Below are 25,046 nucleotides of genomic sequence, written 5' to 3'. Positions count from 1 at the left end.
TAAGCTGATGTATATTACACACTCTTCCAGCTTTTTCAACATATATGTTACATCAACAAACTCTCACTCTGAGGCGTATTTAGTCCCTTTCACTCCTCCAATTTCTTTACTTTTGGCTGTGTCTATGAGGCTTAATCATTATGCTTCTTTAAGCCTTATGTTGTATGAAAACACACTGAAACTGGTCTAAATGTCTTCTTTTCTGGCTTGAGTATACAAAATAACATGGGTGTAACATGTCACATGCTGCTTCAGTTATCTTATTATTTCCCAGTTATGCTGCTGGGAAATCATGCCCCTTTACCAAAGCAGTTGAGATATGATCTGTATTTTCTGACTCCTAAAGGGAAAAACCCCAGAAGTTACAGTTTTGTGAAATCTTTCTTACAAACCAACATCAAGTTCACCTTCTTGCTAAAAGTACAAGTGAGAAACGCTGAGCCAGTAAAAAGATCACATGGTGCCTCTTCTGTCACAGTGATATGAATCTGAGCTTTCAGGAGTTTGGCTGAGTAATGACACATAAATGCTGTCCAGGCCTTCAGAAAATTGAGGATTCCTACATCTTTCACAATGCATCTGATAAAACTCAGACCTCCCCCCACCTCCCGCCATCTACAGCGCTTGCAATCCCACTTGGCCTTTTCTACCAATAACTGAAAAATATACCTGATCTACATGTCAGGTGATTCTCTGAAATCTGAAAACAATAAGCATGGATTTCTAATAGTTCTTCTCATTTATCTGTTGAAGAAGCTATTTTCTCAACAGAAAACAAATGAAAACGCCACTTGAAAGAGTGTGAGCATTAATTTGGATTTACAGCAAAGAAATGTTGAAATTGCAAGGACTATGAATTAACTGCATGCTGAAATGAGCAGTATAGCTATTTTTAAGGGTCCCAATCTTTTAAAGTGAGATTATTTTTTAAATAGAAATATAGTAGAAAAGTGGACAGTGCAAATTATCAAAAATCATCTTAAAAAAGGCAAGAATAAAATTACCAGTGGTGATCCAAATGCTTAAAGAGCTATGATGTTGAGATCTACTACCATTTCTTGAAACTTCATGGCAACAGCTTTCTTGCAACTGCTTCTGATTATCTCCAGTTTATGAATATATACATTAATCAGTGGTGCCAGATTGGAATGCATTTTCAATTTACTCAACTTTCTCCTTTTGAGCTCTTGTAGGTGATATGAGCTATGACCTTCTCCCCCCAAACAGAAGAGATGGCCCAGCCAAGTGCTCCAATAGAGCTCAGAGTAAATCCACATACACAAAAAGCAAGAACTAAAAGCTTATTGAGCTAAATGAGTTCCTTGAGGGGACACAGTGAAAAAAAGAATCCTCCTTCAAAATCAAACCATGGAAAACAAAAGACTGAAAAAAAGACCAGATCCTCAAATAATGTAAATCCTCGCAGTGCTACTGCCTTCAGCAGAGCCTGCTGATTTGCACCATTTGAAAAGAGGCCTAGAGATTTTAATTTTATTTTGTTGGGCCCTAATTATTGCCAAGGTGAATAACAAAGATTAAGTTCCTTGTTGCCACTGATCTTTATATCATCTCTTTTCTTTTCTTCTCCATATTTTGATCACCTTGTCCTCATTCAGGAAACTCTGTAATCAGTTTTTTCACTGCATGTTTTAAGAATGTGGTAGTAATAATTAGATTTGATAAAATAACTGCAGAAGGGATTGTTGAGTACTGCTTTAGAAAGAAGCTAAATTAGGCACATATAGGTTCTGGTTAATAAATGACAATGCCTTTCTGTGTTTTTCTACCAGGTAAATGCTTGGTGACTTTTCAGCTAGGGCCCTTAGAAATGACATATTTCCTCCAGAAAAAAGGACATTATGTCTATTCTAAACGTAGTTTTGAGTGCAACAGCACATTTCGAGGCATGCTCAGCTACACAGCCATAGGCAACCTCCCAGAGACACGCCTTCTCAGCTCTGCCAGAGCGCTAACAAATCTCCAGGCTGGAGGGTACTCCCTGGAGAGAGGCCTGGCTCCTTACCTTTGACATGGGGGATGAAGTGGTGTCGGAATGGGGAGTTGGGGCGGGAGTCATGGAGCACAGGGCCGCTGTGGGTACCATGGGCTGTGCGCGGGGGTACCACGCGCCGCGCACCCAGAGCCAGCAGCTCTGCGGCAGCGGGGAGGCGGGGGACAGGACAGAACGGAGACAAAGAAAAGCAATAAGAGACAGGCAGGGAAGGAGGCTTCGAAGGAAGGAGAAAAAAAAAGGCATTGAACAATTAGGATTCTGGAAAGAAGGAAGGAGAAAGAAAACAAAACGGTTAAAGACGCACCAAAGGGCCCGTAAATGTTAAGACAAAGTTACAGGAAGCGTTAGAAGAGAGGCTTAGGTTTGAACCGCATGGCTAATTTAGCATAACATCATTGGCTTAATGAGCTTCTGACCAATGCCTTGTTACCAGAAAGTAGCCTGCTACCAGCATGCAAACATCACATTGACGCTCAATTAGTTAAGAAAGCAATTGGTTTGAAAAGTGCCTGACCAAAAAATGTCAGTCAAGAGGCATGCAAACTGTTTTCTATTGTTTTAAGACGTTCCAAAAATGCTGCCAACATCAGCTAGGGCACCACGGGAGGAAAAGGCTGCAAACTTTTTCAGAACTTGTAGGAATTCAATTTTTGAAGAACCTTATGCTGACAACATCAGTACAAGTTCACTTCTCTCTCAAGGCCTGGCAGGCAGCAAAAGATAAATGATCTGGGGCCACTGGGTTTATTCAGAAAGAAATTATTCTTTCAAAATAACGTGGTAAAAGGAAGTGCCATTAGGAGGAAAAAAATGTATATTTATGCTATTATTCAATAAATAATTACTGGAGGAAAATTATTAAAGTAGCTTTAACAGTTACCCCAAAACAGGGTAGGAAACATCAAATGATAAATTGTACAGAATTACTTCTGTGTCATATGAGGATCAGTTACAGGTAAGCCCAAGATGAGATCATCTTAACACAGGTAAGTTTGAACAAATATCTCTCCAGAAAATCCTTCAGGCTGTGGGCTTTGGAAGATTTTACATTGGATCACAACTCTAGCTTGAGCCCATCTGCCCATCACAAGAGTTAGATAAACAGAGATTGCTTCTGGGGAAAGTCTTTGAACATAGACAGTAAAACTCAGTTACAGTCAAGTCTGGAATAGAGCCTGGATTTGTTCATATCCCTGAGACAGCAGATAAAAATGGAAAAATCCCCCCAGAACTGGAGAGTCAAGGGACAGAAGTTTGCAGCTTTTTCATGTTTTCAAATCTCTTTCAGTTTCAGTTGTAATCGTCATCTTAAAACACAGTCATGTTGTCAGCACTAAGTATCAGACACAATTTGCTTCTGTCCCACCTCCCTTGGGTCCCTTAAATAAGGCATTCACTGACAGACACAATTGGCTGCTTTCAGCCCACCCCCACTAGGAAATGGCTACAGCATTCAAGTTCCACAGTGGTGGCTCTATTATAAATCTTTAATTTTAAAAATGCAGCTCCTATTGCATATGGGCTTTTGGCATCCCAACTGTTCAGCTGTAATCACCAAGGAAGATGAAACCATGTAATTGCATCACTTAATTTAAAAACAGATCACAAAGATTTAATTCATCACCATACACAATAAAATCAGTCTTGAAAATTCTTCAATGAATAGCATTTAGTGATATGTTTTTATGCAGTTTGGGTGTGGATGAATAATTCGTTTTCATATCTTGCTTTTAGATACACAACCAGTAATTTTGATGGCACTGGGAACCTGAATGACCTGTACATTTTCTATATTGTACCTAGGACTTGTACATCACTGCTAAACCAGAAAGTAAAGTTTATATTTTCAAGTGCTCCCAGGCAACTGCCTATGGCTTTAATTAAAAAGATGCCTTCTGAGTCCATGTTTTAAAAAAATGACTAGAAATTTGGAACACAGGGGTGCTTTGCTTCTGAATATGAGATTCTGTGTCTGCACCAAGCTTTAAAGAAATTTTTTACAAGGGACTAAAACTAAATTACTAACTTTTGTACAGTCAAGCCATAATTTTTGTTTCCAATATGTGATACTTTTCCCAAACTCCAGAATGAAGTTTTCAATTCACCGCTGCAAATTTTTGCTTGCTTTCAGAAACATATAAATATTTCAAAAAGAGCTGATTGGAAACAAAACCAAAAGATGCATATTTATGATGCAAGAAACAGTCAGCCTAGTGCAAAAAGACTATGTCAATCCAGAGCAAAAAAAAACAGGTAGAAAACAAGACATTTAAAATACACAACAATTTTCCAATCCTAAACTTCCATTTCTAAGAGAAAGAAGCATGTCACTGCACCACTGAGTGGCATATTAAAGAAATAATATTTTTGCATGTGTTTGTAATGCAGTTGCCCTTACCAGGTCTGTGGAAATGCTGGGGGGAACGTGACATGGTGGGGGTGTAGCTGTGCCGACTGTAGACGGGAGAGTTGATGGAGCCCTGGCTGGTAGACCTGTGAATCATGCGGTCCCGAACGTCCTGGTAGCCCTGCAGAACAGAGGCATCCACTGATAAATGTAAATGCACAGAACACATTTTTAGCAGCACTTAACTTCCATGGATCTGAAGGCATCAGCAGAAGCGACTGAAATAGCAGCATCCCTTAAGCTTTCAAGCTACTTCATTAGCACTGCTCTCCAAGGATCTGCTCCAACCCATTTTTATAGTCAGAATTCAGTCTTGGAAAGTTCCAAATCCACCTGTAATTTCTATTAAACTATAATAATCCTAGATTTTCCCACATTCCCTGACTCCATAAAGGAAGCTGCATCCAGAGCATGTGTGTCCTGCAATGTCCTGCACAAAGACACACGACCTGACCATCAGTGAGCTAACTTGGAGACCAGCAAGAATTCAATAGCTGCAGCACAGAACTGTCTGTGGCTAAATTCACCGTGTGTCACCAGCTGCATCAGCAGGCATTTATATCCAAACCAGATTCCCCATATGCATCTGAAAACATGACACCTTGTAGAGCAAAATTCAGTGTACTTGGTCTCCTGAGGGTAAATAAAGCCAATAAAAGAAACAAACAAAAAATCTCAAAACAAACAACACCCTTATCCCCCCACCCCTCCATGAAGCAAACTAAACCAGGACAAAAGGGAAAGGACTGATTAATGCATGAAGACTTACAAGAAATTTTATAGTCTCTTAATTTTTAACTAGTAGCAATAAGTACAACTTTTATGTTGCAAATAAGCAACAGGACAATGCAATGATAATGGCTCTGCAAGAGCATCTGTTGTATCCTGACAAATGACTTCCCAAATCTTTCATGTTATTATGATGTTCAAATTAACTCCGCTGGAACAGCAAAACCAAACCAGACCATAGTTATCTTTTCTTCAAGACGAAACTGCAAATGTTTCAGTAGCAAACATGGGTTATTATTTAGATGTTTAGAGCAGCATTTTATATCCTGTAAATCCTGCAGCTCTCGAGATCTGAATCTGCCTGTGCCACAAGGAGCAGGAATGTACCAGAAGTGACACCTGCTGGAAAAAGGGCTCTGCTTTACAGACAGCAAGAGGGAGTAGTGGCAGCTCCAGTTTATGTACAATCTCTCAATAAGAGCTTCTTGTTTTCTTCTTAGAAATACTTTTATTAAGTTTCAGCATTGAGAAAACATGCCTGTGTGGCAAAGAGAGCTGGATCTGACTGACAACAAACCCAACTCCTGTACTGCCTTGAGGGAATGATTCTAATCACAGTAGGACACTGTCCCCAAATCTTCCACCAAACTTACTTCTGCAGAAGGGGTAGGTGATAATGTCCTTGGAGACTGCAAAGACATAAAAAATAAGGTTATGAAATATCATTGCATATGCTGGGCTAGAAAATGGTAATCTACACATTGCTGCAGATGTTCTGACGTATGACAATGCAAAGTGGCAATGCAGAAATTACTGAGGCCATTCTGGCACTGGAACCAGCTTTTTCCACATGGCTCAGGGACTGGTCTGTAAATCATTGATGTTTAAAGTTTCTGGGAGAATCTTTATAAGCATGATTAATTCAGTCAAGTATCATGCAAAATCATCTTAGCCATCTAATCATTGTGGTAATTAACACAGCTGTAAAGATCAAAATCAAAAAGAGTTATTAATTTAATAACCATGCCTGTCATGAAGAAATCTTTAAAATGGAAATCAAAGTAAATAAACTTAACTCAGAGTTTTGCATGGAAAATCAAAATGCAGAATATCTTTCAGGATGAAGCATCTTTTCCCTCCAACACACACACTGGCAAAAATTTGCTTCTCCCCAAGGCCTTACATTTCATACCCATGCAAAGGAGCACGTAGTTGTCATCAGCATTTCTTTGATATGACCTCCTTTAAATCTCTGTGTTCCTCTATGGTTACGTAAGGAGAACAGACAGGAATTACAAGCATTTGTACTGAAAGAACTGCACAGAGGCCAGAGGGCAGAAATATGCACAATATTATGAAAAGTTTCTGTAACACAGGGAAACTGAGGCAAGAAATACCTTTAGAAGAAACATATGATTATGCATATGCTGACGGTACAAACAAGAATAAAGGCTATGTGTAATTACCAGTTACATGCTCTCCAACCACCAGACAATTTGAAGCTGGGAGATCAGGTTTTAATTATTTCCTTTGTGCACAAAACTTCAATATTATTTGTCATAATAAATTGGGCAAGAGATTATGCTTTTAATTAAGACCAAAATTATAGACTGATATAGTTATTAAGATAATATCTCAGAACCAAAACTGCTGATTCTTGTCTAACTACTACACTAATGTACAGCAGCAGTAGTGTAAAATGCACACAGAGTCTCTGGTAACAAAATATCCAGCTGGTAAATATACATAAATTTTGGATTGAGAGATTATTCACTCTCATGGAGCTGGTGATACTGGGAATGCTAAGTATCCAAATAAAGGAGCAACATTTTTTATTGGATATAGGACATCTCCTTTCCATCAAGTTTCCATAAAGCTGCTAAAGACTGCTTTTGCTACTTTCCATCAAAGCCTTGAAAGTCTTTTACATTCATATTTCCCTAATTCCTATCCTCTAACAGCAGCAGCTGTAAAAACCTTGCTCCACATGAAACATGCCATACAAAGTGCTTTGGAACAACATTCTCTACAAAAACTGAGAGCTAACCTAAAACTTTCAATAGGAATGAAAAAAGCACATGTTGTGACGTGCATTCCCATGTTTTTCTGTAGCAATTCATGTGTTACTCTAGATAAATGCATTTCTATCATCTGCTGGGGTTACCTGGATGCTGAGGTAATGGCTAAAGTGAAAGGCAGTCATAGGAATCTAAGACTGGGAAGGCAGCCCAGAAAATAGCGTGCTGAATCCAGGTGTTTTTCCTTTCATGTACTTTTGCTCCATCACTAGCTGACACCATCTCGTTGCCTTTTGGGAAATGGAACCTCGCTCTGCAGCCAAGTCACTGTTTTATCATGCAGAGGTGAACTGTCAGATCTCAAACTCTGAGGCTGCCAAGGAACATTGGGTTCTCCAGGTCTTTCAAAACCTGGTCTATCCCAGAAGGCCACACTATGATCAGTTTGAAACACACTGTGCAGGCAACTGAGCAAATCAGCTCCATTCCAAAACAGCAAGCCAGTGGAAATACAGTGATGACTCCAGATGACGAAGGGGAAGGGAAAGAGGAAAGGGAAGGGGAAGAAGGCTTATTCAGACCAAACTTTTTCTACTGTAATAGGCTCAGTTCTCTATTGCTTTGAAATCTGAGAGTCTGCTCTGATACCTGAAGTCACACAGATCACTTTGTCATCTGGGAAATTTCTCCTAATTTTTACAGGTGTCGTTCTGCAACGTAAGTTTCAGCATTTCACACTGATACCTCTTTAGCTGTCTTCGAACTACCAGGTAGGATGCCTGCTCTATTTTGAAGCATCTATCATGTTAGAAAATAAAATCCTTTTTTCATTTTATGTCTGCTCATTAAGTGAAAGGTGCTTCAGAGCATTTAGTGCTTCCAACAAACGGAATACTTGAAGTAAAGGACATAAAGTGCTGCTTCGCGGTATATACCCAACAAAAGTTGGAGCTGCAAAAGGGCCACTTCATCAGGCTGCTGGTCCCAGGGCAGAAGCGACAGGTCCTGAAGAGCGCCTGGCGGTTTCTGTAGCTTTCTCCGTGTGCAGCAGACACGTTTCCGCTCAGCTCTGTGTCCAAGGCAGCCCGCGCTCCACGAGAGGGCGCCGGGAGCGCGCGGGACCGAGCGAGCGGGAGCGCGCCCGGCGCCGGGAGCGCGGCCCCGCGGCTCTGCTCGCTGCCGTGCTGGGTTAAAGTGGATCGTTTTCTTGTAGCCCATTCCCTAGAATTACCGTGTGTGTCCGTCTCTGGATTAACTTTTTATTGGGTTAACTTTGGTGCCTCTTGCACATCTCCCCTTGTACACCCAAAATTCTTTCTTTGCTGAGACCGGTGGTTTTTTAAATTTTTTTTCTTTGTAAATCATGGTGAGGGGGCATGTCTAATCTACAATCATAAACTGAGGGTCACCTGCAATTTAACACCACCACATACACATCCCTTACAAAGAGAATGCAGGATAAATCACTGTCTGTACAACTAGACGTGCCACCTTCTTTGCTTTTTAAAGATGATGGGGATGATGTACGTTTTACCAAGATTGCTGTCACTCCATTACCACAACACAAACACAGGGTAAGGGATCACTCCACCCCAATGGGCTTGTGTTCTCATTAGGGCAAGGGAAGGGACGAGAAACAGATACAAAGAGGTGAGGCAACTTGCCCAAGGTGACAGAAGTCAGCAGTAGCACTGGGTTAAAACCCAAGATCTTCTGAAAAGAAGGTGAGAGCCCCTTCTCTTTCCAGAACAAATTTCTGTAGTCACTAGAAATTAACTGAATTTAATGCTGGTGATAATATGGTGTAAGAAAACCCCGAAGGCTTTTGCTTATTCCCAGAACAAGCATAAAAAGCAGACAACTTACACCATATTGCTTTATCAGCTCCCAAAATTCTGCTTTGTCAGTAAGAAGCTTCCCTTTAAGGATTAACATAAAGTTCACTTTCTCTGGTGAGATTAGTTCCCCCTGTGTAACTAACAAGAGACATGTGTTTGTAGCAGGTTTTGTGGAATGGGTCAGGCCTGTTGGAACTGGTCAGAGGTCACCACTCCATCTCAGTGGTTTTGAACCAGATGCCAGCTGGAATCACTACCAACATAAATTGGAGAAATTCTGTAATGTTCTGACCTGTTAATCTCTTATTTTATTCCTGAGCTGAATTTCCAATTCATGATTTAAAAACCTAACTCTATAAAACATTAAAGAACAAAGAAGAAAAAATGATGCAGTTCTGACCTGCTGGAGGGCAGAACACTGGTAAGAAAGCAGATTATCAGTCACACTGATCTGGTCATCTACAGACCACTGGTGCCTGAATGATTTACTGCAATTCTTTCTTCTTGAATTTATCTTCATACTCAATTCAGTTACAGTCAGTATGGTCACTGAGACTGCAGTGGTAAATCCATTTCCACGTCCATTTAGATCTGCATTCAGGAAGTCTGATTCATAGACAGATGGTATTACATGACAAAACCTGCCTCACAGACTGCACTGGAATCATGTAAATAGTAATTGCAGCTATGGAAATTCACCTGAGAAAACTGGGGACCGACAATCTGAAAGATACCTCCACATGCAAGTTTACAAGAATAAATGACATAGCTTTTTCTTGTTGCTGCCTGATACAAGAATCCTTACAAAACATCAGCAGGTTAAAATGTGAGGCAGGTATTTCTATAACACAATCAACCTGCTTTCCCAGGTGGAAGAGCACTTCATCCTGACACAATTTTATCCAGTATGTCTGACAAAGTGCTCTGGAGATATATATATTTTCCTTCAGTATCTGTGAGATAAGTATCCTGCTGCTCTTAGTCCACAGACTATCATGGTATTCCTCCCATTCCCTTATGAATATTGGTGCTCCACAGCACAGCAGCACATTGGCTTTTGACTCACATTCTGGACCTTGCCATTCCCAAAGATTAGGATATCCGTGGGAGTTATGAGGAAGCACACAGAGACAGCCTGCAAGCCTCTCCCCTGGTGTTAATGTAAGTGGCTAATCCTGCATTTCCGTGAGTGTTCCCAGTACCCCCAGATCAGACAGACACAAAGCAGAGTGAACAGCAGCAGCAACGACCTCCAGGAGTGCCAATGGGAAGCGAAGCAGGCTGTGGATGCAGTGCACAGTGGAATGAGGTGCTGGTGGGTCATTACCTCTCCAAGACTCTGTCTCTCCTGTCTGTCCTCGTAGGCGGAGGTGTAGAATGGCTCATAAGTAATTAGGTCTGGACGTTCAATGTCATAAATGGCCTTGACTTTGGGAATGGCTGCTAAATCCTTGTAATCAAGGATTTCATTGTCTACTTTTGCCTAAAGGTCAAAGACAGAAGATAAATTAACTTACACAAATGCACTGGCAATTTCTGTTGTATACAATTCATGATTTTGTGTATTTGTTGTCACACTGTTGCTATGGAAACCCCTTTTTGGCACCCTACACGTGGAGTGAATGCTTCTTGTTCCTCTCCAGCAGGCCTCCTCTGCAGCAGCTCACAGTGCTTTCTCTTCTCTTGGGGAAGAAAGAACATGGCATATATAGATCTAGTTATGTTACAAAAGTTTTTTATCCCCAGTAATGAGCTGGAAACTTCAGCTCTGCCAATGACTCACTTTGTGGCCTCAGGCAAGTATTTTCACCTTTCTGCTCTTGTTTTCCCATATGTAAAATGGGTGAAAACATCAATTTAGTTTGCAGATTACAGAGATTACAAAAGGATTTCATGCTAAAGACCACAGACAGATACTCAATTTATAACTGTGCACACAAGAGGAAACAGAACTTATTGGAAGGGAATAAAAAGACAAGGAGGACTGTCAGGACTGGGTATCCAAACTCCCAAATAAAACAATTACATTGCATTCATCGCTCATCCTATGCCCAAGCTTCTGACTAAGGCATCTGCTCCTTACCAACTACATGGTGCATGCATGGACTATTTTTTCCACTAAGACTGCAAGGAGATCTTGACTAATTAAAAAATAGAAGTAGGAAATACATTCCAAAGTCAGCTGCACCCATTACAGGGAGATAGAAAGAGGCCTTACATTTAGTTTAGATAACTAATATCTTTCTTTACTTACAGAAAGACTTCAAATAAATCATCATACATTTTTACCTACCTTACATAAATACATTGATGACTAAAATGGAAAGAGGATATTCAAATTGTTTTTAAACACTTCTACAAGATACTTTATTCATAGTAGATTGCATAAGGAAACTTACATTCAGTTCTGTTCTTTCTGAGTGATAGCACCTAATAATTTCAGATTAATATGCATTTTCCTTTGCAAGCTCTTTAACAACCACTGGTCTTGGTGGTTCTTATGCAATGCCTTAAACTAGAAACAATACAAAACCTTTCTTACTAGAGAAGCAAATTTTGAAATATTTAGGACATTCTCTCTCTACAAATAGACTCAAATCTCTTTAGCTTTTAATTACCAGATATAAAAACATACCTTAAGCCATTTTAATCCTTAAAATATTTAGCTATAACAATATATGTTATTTCTATAGTATTTTTATCAGTTTATTAATGAGGTGCAAATATGTCTGGATACTCTTAATCCAATATAAATTATTACAGATATTTTTGTAGACCCCAATCGAGGCTGCCATGTTACTCTACAGATGGTGATTTTGAGCAGCAATTAATTTTCATAAGCTACAATTTATGAAGTTGATATTACCCACAGAATGGCAGTTCTCCAGGACATGCTTTGTCTTTTGATATCTGCAGTGTCAACACTTTTCATATATCAGCTTATTTTTGTGGTTGTTGAAATGCATAGAACTAGAGTTTAATTCAGGACGTGAGATTTGTAATTTTGTACGTTTTTTCTGCCTTATTATAAATTTAACTGCAAAATTTCCGTGGTTTACTCTACATTTTCATCTATACAATCTCAAGGCAAAATATAAAGATAAAATCAGTGATTTAGCATTATGCTTAATAACGTTTTTTTCCTAAATTAAAAATACCTTTCCTCCACAATCAAAAAATCTGATTTCTGACTTGGAAGGTGGTGGATCAGCCAGGCTTCTTTCGGTGTAGCTGACCCTGCTCCTCACATTTCCCAAGTGAAGAGAGCAGAACTCTCAAAAATTGTGTATCAAAGTGCACAGATCTCCTCACAAAATCCTTACAAAGTCTAATGACCCCTCTGCCCTCTGTCTGTCTTCACACCACCAAATGACATCAAAAGTTTTACTGTACCTTTCCCAAGAGAAATGTGACCTAGAAAAGGCCTACCCTGCTCTTGAAATCCTGTAGCTATAAAAGCTACATGGCCAAGCTTTTAACGATTTAAGCACTAAAATAAAGCATCAGTATAAAAGTGATTTATTTCAGCATGAGTGGTTCATGTGCAAGCAAAGGCTCAGCACCTTATCCATCAGAAGGAGTACTTACATAGATAGTGTGGCCTGGAGAGCCAGGTATACTGGAACCTGGTCTGGAATAAATGCTCTCTGATGATGTTCTTGTAGGCTGAAAAACAAAAGGGAACTTTTGAGAGCAATCTGAAGCCATTAACGTTGGCAATTTTAAGTGAAGAATTCTGCATACATCTTGAAAATAAACTGAATTTAGGAAAAATGTCAACACAAATGCAAGCATTCTGGCAAATTCCACAATCTTGTGAGGCAAGTGGGGTTTTTTTGGGCTTTTTTGGGTTTTTTTTTTGGTAGAGGAAGGAGTGGTGTGAGAGGGGAAGAGGTTTTCTAAATCATACAGTGTAAAAGACTAGACTGACAACAATAATGAACAAAATCAAACAACACCTGTCAGAGACTCTGTAGAAGCCATACAAAGAACCATCCAGGATAGTCCTGCTGGTCACTTTAGCAACACGTTAGTTCACAAACCACTGCAGGGATCAGCAGTCCAGCAGACAAAACTGTTGTGAGGAGCACAGCACACACGTTATCTCCTTCCAGGTGTTCAATCCCTGGATTTCCATCAGGAATGAAGTCATCAGAACTGAATTCAGCCTTCCTAAGTAAAAGGACCTGAAATCCTTTGCTTGGAGCTGTTCCCTACATCTGCAGCGCAACCAAGATGCAGCAAGGAAGTCAAATGTTGGTTGCAATGTCACGATTCCCCATAATGCTGAATTTATGATGTTTAATGACAATGCCCTGCAAACTGAAACTCGTGAGAACACTCTCATCCCTACAAAGCCAGTGCTGCTACATTTATCAGACTTTCCAACACTTTTTCAGGACTAAACAGACACTAACACCCTGGAGGAATTTCTGTGAGAGAAAACAAAACAACTGATGACCAAGATGTGGGGATCCTGAAAATCTGATGCATTTGAAAAGCATATTTGATCAAAAGTCACCCTGGTTATTTTGATGATTACTCCTAAACTTGGCACGCAGCAGACGCACAAAGGTAGTCAACCATATCCCAACTGCAACTGAGAAACCATGAACAATTTTTGCTCCTACCAAATCCCATCACAAAACTTCGTGTCAGCACATGACTCTGATGACACCAGTGTAGTTGGATACTTCAAAGACACTTGAAATCCTGGAAAACAGTCCTTACCTCATCAGCTTGTGACATTAGGTCCCCCTGGACTAAGGGACCTTCAGGCATACCTGAAGAGAAACGAGGCCTGACAACCTGGCTCATTGTTTCTCAGGAAATATTGGAGTACACAAAAAGGCTACTGGACCTATCTTACCTCTCAGCATACATTTCCTGATGGAACCCTTCAAGTGATGCCAGAGACTTTCTACTTTTAAGTTCAAAGCCAGAGAAGCTATGGGAACCATCTATATACAAAATGCTGAAGACTAGTCATGGATTATACAGCAAGCTTTCTCTGAACTTCACTTTTGAAAATCAAGTCACCACATTCAGGGAGGGTTAGAGAAGCAAAAGGCTTTGGGTATGTTCCACCAAAAAATGTAAGATTCAGATCAAACAGAGAGCAGATGTAGCTGTGGACTGACACAGTCACAAATCCTCTCCAGAGCATGTTTGAGAACACTTTCTCAGCTGGACCTTTACATGTTTCTTTTCTTTTCTCTCTGTAGCTGCAAATTCCTACATCTCAAAAGGGAACAGAAGTTCCTCATCTGCCCTTAAGCTCCTCCCAAACCAAAAAGCCCAACAACAAGCACTTGTTTCATGGAAATGTTACAAGAATTGAGCTAGAAAATCTGGCTGCTGTTGAGAAACACTTTATTCCTCCTTCCATTCTTTCATTTCACTCTGTTTGAGTGGAGACACATGTAACATGTTGCTGCAGTTACTATGGAAAACAATTGTTTTCATTACAACACAGGGAACAGTATTAAGTACTTGAGGTACTATTAGGGGTGTCTCTGTTACCTCTGGCTTTTGGCAGACATACTTTGAGAGTTTTGTCTGCTCAATTTTCCCTGTTGTAGGAAAACAAGTGTTAGAGGCAGTTATGGCTTATTCCCATCTGGCAGACCCTTTGGATCCTTTATAATTGCCTCAGAAAACAAGAAATCCTCAGTCCTCACTCCAGCTCCTTAGTTTCATCTCTTGGTGTCACTGCTGAAAACCTTTCCATTTAAGGAAAAGTCACTCACTTTTATCACTTCAGTGAATTTACTAAATAAAGTTAGACACCTTAAGAAGATTGTTTCAGCCATATCCTGGTAATAACTTTCTTAGGTGCTCCTAACCCTGGAGTACAGGAGGAATTGTCAGATGGACTAGCAAATTGTAGCACCTGTTCTTCATTTCCTCACTGTGTTTCTGTTCCAAGTTCCTCTTCATCATCCCATTAACAAGGCCACAAGCCAGAAATGACACCCTTTAAACCAGTTTTCTATTTTCTGTTATTCTTTCTGTGTACATAAATTTTACCTTCTGCCTACTGCAAAGCTCCCCACTGCCTGGGCAGGACGTGCTGCTGCCAGCCCAAGCACACTCTGCTCCTTTCCTGAGCACACTCTGCTCCTTTCCTGAGGAGCTGAATCCAAGCAGACCTGCTCCTCTAGCAGCTCCCAGTCCTGTACCTTGCTTATGTCTAAACATACCCCTGAACACAGTGCATGAAAAAGGACTCGTACATCTACTCTTACCCTTCCTGCCTCACTTTGCCCTATTTCTTATTTTGAGTTACACAGGCTGTTTCCATCACAGATGGCTCTTTCCTACCCTGCTTCTTCCCATATGGTCTGGAATCCTTCACAGCTTTGCACTTTCGCCTAAAGACAATCGCATTGCACTTAAGAACATTTATGCTGCTTGCTTTAACAAACATATACCAAAGACTCCTAGATAAAAGCTGCTACTCTGGCATACTTTTAGTTGCTATGGTTGGCTCCTCTCCTAAGAGGCGAATAAAGGCTCCTGTTTGAAAATCTGTGACCTGATATGGCTGTTATTAGATTGAATGTTACACTTTCATCCCTGACCCTGTGTAACACCATTGTGACTCTGTATCTTAAACAGGTGGCAGGAGACACTCTGGAGGTCAAGTTCTCTATTGATGTAACTGCACTGGGGTGTAAATTCCACCTTAGAGAGGAGCTGATCAGAGCACAGCTAAAACAGGAATATGGGCTGGCCTTGATGCATCCTTTAACACTGGAGATGACACAAGTGCATCTCTTTCACACGTTATTTAAAGAAAACACGTGAAGAAAGAGGACACAATCTTTAATATGAATGCAATAATTTGGAGGTATTTACTTCCATCACAATTAGTCCTGTGACAGACACTTATTCTACACTCCCAGCAACAAAACAAGTTAAGCTGCCTCACTCCTTCTACAAAGAGATCTGAAAAAAAAAATTATATGATTGTTCTTTTCCTTGAAAGGAATCAGATACAGCTTTTTATAAAGCCACCACTGTGTAGAGAAATGTAAAGGAAATTTCTATGAAGAGATAATATTTTTTTTTTCTTTTCTGGTGATACATGGCTTCTCCACATTTTCTGAGAGTAGGAGAATCATTGTTTTTTTTCCTTTCCTCTTCCACGCAAATGGATGTAAAAGTAGTAAATATATCAATATAGGATGTCTGCACCAAATACAGAAAGTCTATGAAATATATGAAAAAAAGATCAATAGAAATTCAGTCAAGAAAAATTCATGCATGTCATTAAAGGAGCCAAAGGAAAAAACAGATCACAAAGCATCTAAAGTACTTGCAACGCTTCTCATATTTCCCACTTTATCACAGACTTCTTATTTTTATGTTTTTGTTCTTCATTCCATGCATTTACCTTCAACACAAAAGTTCTTTACCAGTTTCATTTGCAGATTGATGGAGATAATACCAACTGTCATGCTCATCCTCTAATTCTCACCGTGAATTGAGTGCTCAATTATTGTATCACCCATGCAGATGCCCCAAACTGATTAACTTGATATTTCAGTATTAGACTACAAAGCTTAAGATGTTCATCTGCATTTACCCCTGTTTGTCATGTCATCATGCATTGTACACCATCTAAATAAATAACTTCTCAAAAAAAAAATAAAAATAAAAATCCTCGCTAGAGCCATTCACATCATCCCAGTGCCGCTACAATGTGGTGGCTCCGGCATTCTCAAGTACAGATGTTCAGCATCATGCTCTGTAAAAACTTACAGGTGCAGGCAACCAGATCAAAACTGATCCCAAGAACATCTGGCCAAATGGATGCACTATCGTTTTACAAAGGCATCGTCACCATTTACAGTACCTGCCTTAATTTTTTGATAGAGTTCATTATGCAAGGCGGTGATAATAGCTGCAGAAGAATGAATATGTTTTCACTTAACAACATTTAACATTATAGCATAAGCAAATTCTCTAAACCTCAGGAGCTACTTTAAGTGAAGCATATTTATAAATAAACTATTAGAAGATTAGGATGGAATTTCTTATACTGGGCAGACTTAGCAACAGTAAGGGATTTGACTTTCTCAGTACAACACTTCTTTACCTGACTGCCTGCTCTATCAATTGCAAGGTTTTACAGTTGATTAGGATTTGGAACCAGGGCTCATAAAATATGGATTTCCTATGGATTTCCATAATTTTCAATGGCTGACCAACAAAGTCCCTCAATGTCAGCATTCCTTGTGCCTCTCTGCTGTACCCTTCTCCTTACAAGGAGTTTCCTTCAAATGCATGCATTCCTTATTTGTCCACACTAAATATGCATCAAGACAAAACTAGTGAACAGATTTAGTTCAGACTCACACAGACACAGATATTATTGGTTACAACTAATTTTTTTTTTCCTTTCTGGACACAAAGGCCAGAAGGGATAATGAATTTTCAGCACATAATCGCTGAAGTTATGTTGGTACCAAACACACTTCTACAATACTACTCATGCAAACTTAGCCTTCATCAAGAGTAAGCTAAGTGGGAAGAACAAGAAAATAAAGTGGGAAGTCCAGAACATACTGAATTCAACACAAGCTTTCAGAGAATTCAGAGGATTTCACCCTACCATTTTCTAACTACAATTTTCATGTAGATTCAAGCCTTTGGCCCACTTTTATAACAACAGCAATGACAGTACTTTTGTGTCTACTCTATAGAAAAAGACTTGAAGCCAAAATCTGCCTTGAGTTACACTCTGTAGAATCACCATGTAAATCTAAACGGAATTTAATACTGACCAAATTTACACAAGAGGATGTTCATCTGACCTTAAGCTATTTGTATCCTACACAGTCTACAAAGCAAGAAGGAGGACATAGCTTTATTTTAACATGGGCTGCTCCTATTTTGCCTTGCATATTTTTCTAATACATTGATTAGGATTTGGGTTCTTAATCCGGAGGCTCCTGGATTTCAACACTGGAAACTCAACCTCATTTGTGTTAAGCTGAATGCAGAAAGTCACTACACTGGCCTAAAAGATGAGTGAATGGTCCTACAGTTTGCTGTTCTCAGACTCCATGATTTTATCCCATAAAGCCTAGGACTGAAGAGACACTGTTCTCCTTAGGAGCACTGCTAACATGTCTTTATGCTGCATTTTCTTGATACACAGATCTGTAGCTAACAGAGCAAGAGGTGTTCAGTGCATTAAGTAACTAAACCACCATGCAGGACAAAGGGTAGAGGGCTTGCATTAACCCCCACTGAATCACAGAATTAGATTCCACTGCCCAACCCCATCCTGCAGGCTGGATCTCCCACAGACACCCTGCCCTGGCTGACATTTGACTGCATCTACCCTGCAATGAGAGATGTGAAGGCTGCACAAACCAACACCAAGGAAATCCAGTGGCATGGACTCTCTGCCTGCTGCCAGCCTGTGCCAGCTCTGCCCCAGCACACTCCAACCTCATCACCAGGTGAAAACTACCTCAGGTGCACCTGCACAGCCACACATCCCACAGCAGACACAACCAACAAATAAACACTGCCCTGACAGAGAAGAAATGGAATTGGGTGGTGTTTGTAGGTGCAAAGCAAACTCAGTAAAATCTGAAAGCAGAAAGCTACTCCAGAGCCAAGTGGACAGAGAGGACCTAGCAACTCACATGTGGCTGTGCACCAGACTAGAGAGGCAAATGCTTTCAGGCAGCATATAGAATATATACAAATCTGGGATTTTTAAAGCATTTTCTCAACTAAAGTATTCATGGATAGTTGGTCAATAGATATAAAAAAGGGATTGACTTAACTCATGGTTTGTTTTTTTTTTCTTTCTAAAAACCTAAGTCATTATTCATGGAAAACTATTTCTTTTTAATCATTGCTTTAAAGTCAGATATTTTTCACCCTTTTCATTTGTTTCATATTTGCACTCAAATTTTTTGTATCAGAAGGAAAACTTTCTGGAATACTGGAAGACCAATACTACAGCCCCCAAAAGCTCATCTGAATCTAAAATAAAGAAGTTAATTTTAAGCATTTCATTAAACAAAATAAAAAAAATGTGAGAATTATCAAGCAACACTGAAACAAGTGATGCAAAATACAGCGTCAGTGCCCATGGTGGCAAGTGATAGCAGGAAAGCTGTGTGGCAGGAGTAGTAGCAAGCTCAGCAAATGACAGTAATGAAGAATCTTCTCAGTAAAGAAGATCATTATCAACACTATGAAAACACAACAGCAAACCTCTGCAGAGCGTGGCCTGCGCAGAACCAGACTCTTTGGATAAAAGAACTCAGATGAGGAATGCTGTCATGAAACACAAAAGGGAAAAATGAGTGAAAAGGAAAGCAGTTTCCCCAGTTCAGTGGTTAAGCTCTTTTTTTCAATCAAGTTATTATCATCTACTTGTGTTATGATATCTGTTACTGACCGCTGCAGAATCATGAACAGCCAGACAGCTGTAAATAAACACCTAAACAATATATATTTTTGTAACATGCATATGGTTGCTTTGTTTTCTGTTTGTTTTGTCTTTGTAAACTTCCACAAATATCCGTGGGGAAAAGATCTAAAGCAACCATTGCTTTTATGAACTCCCTCTCAGATCTTGACCAGCTCAAATGCTGATTAGTTTATATCACAATTCAGTTACTGAGAGAAAACAGAACTTGCTGAAAGCTTCTGAAGTTACTTCAGTGATAAACAGGCTTTTGTTTTGCTTTCTTCCATAGGGAAAGGAAACCCAGCAAGCAAATAGGCAATGGCACTGGCTTTTTGCAGAACCACCAGAAAATCTAGGCCTGACTCTGAATAAAAACCTGAAATTCAGTCAAAGTATCAAAGATCCCAATTTAGTGCTGACATGCTCCAATAGCACATAGTTCCCCCCGTTTTGTTTGTTTCTGTACCTACCTGTTTGCTACTGCCTTCATTTGGGTCAACAGGATGAAGCACGTGTCAAAATCATCAAAGTGAATTACAGCTGATTTTAGAATAAAGTTCTAACTTTGCACCAGAGTACACAGAGACTATCTGTGATGTACCACAGGAGCTAAAAATGGTGCATCCCAGCCAGCTTCAGTATGGTGAACTTATCGATGCCTTTTAAGGACCTTTTAAACCTCTGCACTGAAGGTCTCCTCCAGGAGTGTGGTGCTGCTGGACAGCTGTGCTGTCACATTGCTCAGATGCTCCCTCAGCTTGCCTTCTTCAGCTTCACTTCCTCTTCCTGCAAGAGCTCACTTGGGCAAAGCCCTGCAGGTGAGTGAATCCACTTCACTCACTTCAATTAAAATTAGCTGAGGAGGGAGAATACTGGCAAAAAGGGAGATACTTGAAGAGGACTACAGCCATTTCCATGGGGAATGGAAATAAGCCAACTGACATAAGGTCAGCTGCAGAAGGCTAATAAGGACCACATTGTAGTCAGGAGTGCTTTGATAAAACTCCTGGGTCCAAGTGAAAGGGAGGTATTGTACTGCAACCAAGTACTATGAAGGCGCAAGCATTCTGACACTTAAGCATGGCCAAAATACTGTCTTACATTCAAACTGTTAAATGAGGAAGAAAATCCAGTCTGGCATAATTTTCCATTTCCTTAGAAAAAGTCAGGACAGAACAATGTGTGAATGCTAGATGGTACCTGCACTGAGGTTTGGCCATTCTAGACCACATGCCCATCTAGGGCCAGTTATGTTTTTGCCCACACTAAAATGAACTCTTCTCAACAGGAATTTATCTGCACATTACCTATGACAATAATAAATTCTCTGTGGGGGATGTTTTACAGACCAGTACTAGAATAATACATTTATTACTAGAATAAATGCGAAAGGATGTGGCTTCCTGTGCGTGAGACCCACACAGAATACAGCCCACAGGATGTCACAGGTATCTTCATACCAGTACCTCTTAGTTTCCTTATCTGAAAGACAATTTATTCATTTGCAGTCTCTAATATTCATATCCTGTTAAATTACAAAAATTCAAGAGACCAACTGAGACATCAAAAAGAGAAAATTGTCCAGAGGATGAATCAGTGAATAAGGGCTTAGAATTGCCTGGTTCATGCAAAAAGCCAGGCTCTAGCATTTATCAGTACAGCATTATTGTCACAGAGGATTTGACCCAGAAAGTTTGTCTGAATATGCTGATGTAACTCCAAGGGTAACTGTGGCTCTTTTTGGCATTAAATCAGGATAACTTTAGGTTGAGGCTTACTTGGATAGCAAAGAAGTAAGTGTTCATCTTTTCTAAATGCTGCAAATAACCACACAGAACAGGGGATAACTATACAGCAATTACACAGATGTGCAAAACCACTAAAACATATGATAGCATTTGCCCTGTTCATATCTTCTCCTTAAGAATCTCTCTCACAACAACTGAGATATGAAATGAAGTGTCTTAGATACTTGGCCACGTCTGTATGTCAGTAAATGACACTATCTTTAAGGCAGTGCACTGAGACAGGTATGTGAAGGTGGTAAGCCTAAAAATCAGAGCAATACCTCTGAAGTGCCTCCACTGTATATTCTGCCAGAGTTGTGACAGCTATGTGAAAAAAACATGGAAAAAGTCACTCTTTTAAAAACAACATTCAATTATTGTGTGTGCAAAATGTATGGTGTGTCATTGAGCCATGAATTCAGCTTACCCGGAGCTTCTCTTCAGTCTTAGTGGATTGCTTACAGTCGGGATGCCAGACAGTGGAACCTGGGGGAGAAGAAACACATCTTTATTCAGAGCAAAGCAGATGACTTCTGCTCATGACAAGTCAGTTATTAAAGAGAATCTCTTCATTGCATCAGATGCTGAATCTGTATGAACTATGAAAGTGATTCACATTAAAGTCTAGCTCATGGGAAATAAAAGGGAAACACAAAAAAATATTCAAATCCTTGGCGTATCTACAGCAGCTTTGTCCTGAGGCTGCCAAAGCACTTTGCACACATTCTTAATTAAAACTGCAGCAGCCTCAAGCATCAACAGGGTCACTGAGGTGACCACTCACAACCAGGTGGAGGGACTGAAAGAGGGAGGGTTCCTCTGGCAGGATGGAGGGTAAGAGCAAAGGAACTGGGCCACGGTTACCTGATCTGTTTTCCCCTTATGTACTGCCCTGCACGTAAAAAGGAAGTTCTGATTGTAAGTCCATTGAGCAACAGGTGTCATACACAGTTACTGTAAAGTGCTACTCAGATCACATCTTCCCTCATGCAAAAGGAAAAGCAAAACTAAAACATTCACAGTGCAAAAGCCAGGACTGTGTGACCCACTGGCAGTGGGTGAGAGGCCAGGGTGGCAGCTGGTGCAAAGCTGCACATGGGAGAGTCTCTCCTTGGATCCCTGTACACCGTACCTGCCATTGGCACACACAGCACTTCCACCTGGCATATTCCAGCTCTACATCCTACTAAAAAAGTCAAGTCCTCTGCTGCTTGCTTCCCAAAATATGTGATTCTTTCTTGTGCTGTGAAGTAGGAATATCCTGCTGTCCTCAAGGACTGAGCGATGTCAGGGGCAAGAAGCATTTCCATCCCATTTCAGTTGTCCTTTGAAACAGAATGTAAACTGTGGTCACTGCTGGAAAGCTGCTGGCAGGTATTGGCCAAGATAAATGGAGCAAAAACCAACACTGATTTTTAACACTGACTGCAGCTGCAGTCAAATTCATCCTTCATTCCAGTCACCACAAAGCCGATCCAGAGCCCTGGCCATCTGCAGGGGGAACATCACCTCTTCACTCTATCCACAAAGAAACCAAACAGAGCCAAGTCCAGGTCTCCTGCTGGTGACTATTAGCTCAAAAGCAGCCAGAGGAAACCCCACCCTCAGAGAACAGGAGAAGGATGGGTCAGGCCCCTGGAAACTTTCTTGTAACAAGCCCTTACAGGCTTGGTGCAGAAGAGCAGCAGGAATCATTTCATTTCCCAGCAGTACACAGCAGAGTCATCATCAGGAGACAGGAGAGAACACTGTGACTCTGGAGCAAGGGTCTGAGGTGTTTGGCTGTGAGTCTAAGCCGAGGAAGAAGAAACTGTGCATTTGGCAGAGGGAAACCATCAGACAACAGGGAGAAGTGCACTGAGAGCCTTCTCTGTAAACAAACAGCAGCCTCAGAGCCAGGACCCCACAGAGCCTGCAAGATCAGGAGGGAGCTGTGCCCTGTCCATGCAGGAGGAAGAGAGTTCAGGTTATAAGGCTGTAAGTTCATGTTAAAAGAAGTGATCTGAGTAATACTCCTCTGAATATGACACCTATTGCTCAAGGATAAACTAAGAAGATTTTAGTTTAAGTCTCAAGTCCAGCTGTGAGCTTCCTTCCTCTATGGCCCTGAAAAACATAATCCCTGCTCTTCTGTACCTCACTGTTAGACTAATGGCAGGAGATGATGATCTTAGGAGTCTTCCCAACCTTAACAATTTCGTGATTCTTTTCTGTTAAACTTTCCCTACCATCAAAGAGAAAGCTATCACTGCATTTTGGGCAGTATTTATCACAAACTGGCACAATCGAGGGACACCCTGTGAAAATGCTGAAAATGAACAAGAAATGCAGGAACCTGGATGTCATTTTCATGGTGAAACGTAGCTAAGGGTTGTGGGTTTCCTTTCACAAAATGATGAGAGATTTGAAATATGTGACATTTAAAAATTCAAATCAGGGCAGGCTTAAGTAGTTAAATGCATATATTTTTCGTGATCTATTCATCCAAACATGCCAATCTATTTCAAAATGCTTGCAGGAGTACAAATTCCCAAGCTGCATCACTCCTCTCTTTTACTACTGGAAACAGTTCAGCAAATTGTGATTATTTCCATTCTTAATGTATGTTTGTTTGCTCACCTGGCAAACACCAACTAGCATGCTCATTTATTCAGCTTTATACTTTGCACATACCATTATTTCAACATCAGCATCCCTGTAAATACTGGGCAATCCTAGCTCAGCAACAGCCTTGTGGGGCAGCCCATAAAATAATGTATTACCAGGAAGTCAATGGGAAAGAGACAGTTTCTGGTGCTGCTTCTTTTTCATTTTCATGTGCTGGAGCAGTGCCAAGCCAGAGTGTTTCTGCTGGCATTGTTCCAACCATCCTTAACATAGAAAGCCCCAAGACAGCTTGTCCATGTTCTCCTTTTGCAGGTTTCCCACACATTTCTAATACAAGTTTCTACCACAGTCCTGCCAGGCTTCTCTATTATACAAAGCAATACCAAGACAGTGTTTTCATATTCTAGGGAGAGGACAATTAGAAGTGAGATGGAAGCCACCTATTTTCATGTATTTTATCAACAATGTGATTTTTGTTCTAGCTTTATTGTTGTGGTGTTGTATTTCTATTTTGGAGAAATGCTTGGAATGCTGTTATTCTGCACCCTAGGGTCAGTGATTTGGATGGAGTCGGGATATGCTGTTCAACCGAGAGCTTTGCACAAGAAAGGCTTTTAGGTCCTCACACTTACAAGCATGTTGAATTCAGCAAGGAAAGCTTTGGCAGAACAGCCTGGAGCACACTTAGCAATTACATTATTTAGTCAGAAAATATCTTGTGAACAATAAAGCAATGCAAATTGAGGTGCTCCTCCCCTGAGACAGACTGAGCACAAGGAACATTGATTCATAACCACAGAAAGAGAAATACACTAAGAAGAGAACAGCAGATCAAGCTGCTGCCAGGTTTCTCTCCTCTCCCCTTCCCTATCACCTGAACTTGTCCAGGACAAACTCCAGCCTAGTTTAAGTACAAGTCATACCTTCTGTCTTTGATCTGCAGAAATTTACACGAAAGCCTGCTCAATTAACCCAAAGTCCCACTCTCTGCTAGCCTGGTGCAAATGACAGCAGTTGGAAATAGTTGTTATTAATTCACGATGGCAAAGGATGATCTGATGCTCATTTTGAACTTTGCCTGTACTTTATCACACCAGCATGTGAGGAAACTAAGATTTGCCAGGTGCTTTCAAGTAAGTCTTTCCAATTTGCCATCAGAAAGCAGCACCTTCCACCCAGCCCTCTTCCAGCCTCTCCTTGCT

General features: G+C 40.4%; 1 protein-coding gene across 34 annotated transcripts in view; it reads right to left on the bottom strand.

Moving 5' to 3' along the window:
• Nucleotides 1-25,046, bottom strand: part of ABLIM1 (actin binding LIM protein 1) — a 186,331-nt gene that overhangs the window by 19,024 nt on the left and 142,261 nt on the right. For 17 of the 34 annotated variants that reach the window (XM_086899330.1, XM_086899338.1, XM_086899343.1 and 14 more), the window contains 5 exons: nt 21,665-21,723; nt 12,595-12,672; nt 10,334-10,489; nt 5,804-5,839; nt 4,413-4,542 (listed from right to left, as the gene is read on the bottom strand). In XM_086899330.1, the coding sequence (XP_086755456.1) occupies nt 4,413-4,542; nt 5,804-5,839; nt 10,334-10,489; nt 12,595-12,672; nt 21,665-21,723 (459 nt within the window). Of the gene's footprint in view, nt 1-4,412; nt 4,543-5,803; nt 5,840-10,333; nt 10,490-12,594; nt 12,673-16,867; nt 16,916-19,251; nt 19,315-21,518; nt 21,562-21,664; nt 21,724-25,046 lie in introns of all 34 variants that reach the window. The other 17 variants (XM_086899348.1, XM_023929904.2, XM_086899317.1 and 14 more) reach the window with 5 other exon arrangements.

This window comes from Cyanistes caeruleus, chromosome 8, assembly GCF_971803275.1.
Source record: "Cyanistes caeruleus chromosome 8, bCyaCae1.hap1.1, whole genome shotgun sequence".
NCBI classification, from domain to species: domain Eukaryota; kingdom Metazoa; phylum Chordata; class Aves; order Passeriformes; family Paridae; genus Cyanistes; species Cyanistes caeruleus.
Note: the sequence above shows the minus strand (reverse complement) of the source record. Positions and strands in the feature narration are given on the sequence as shown.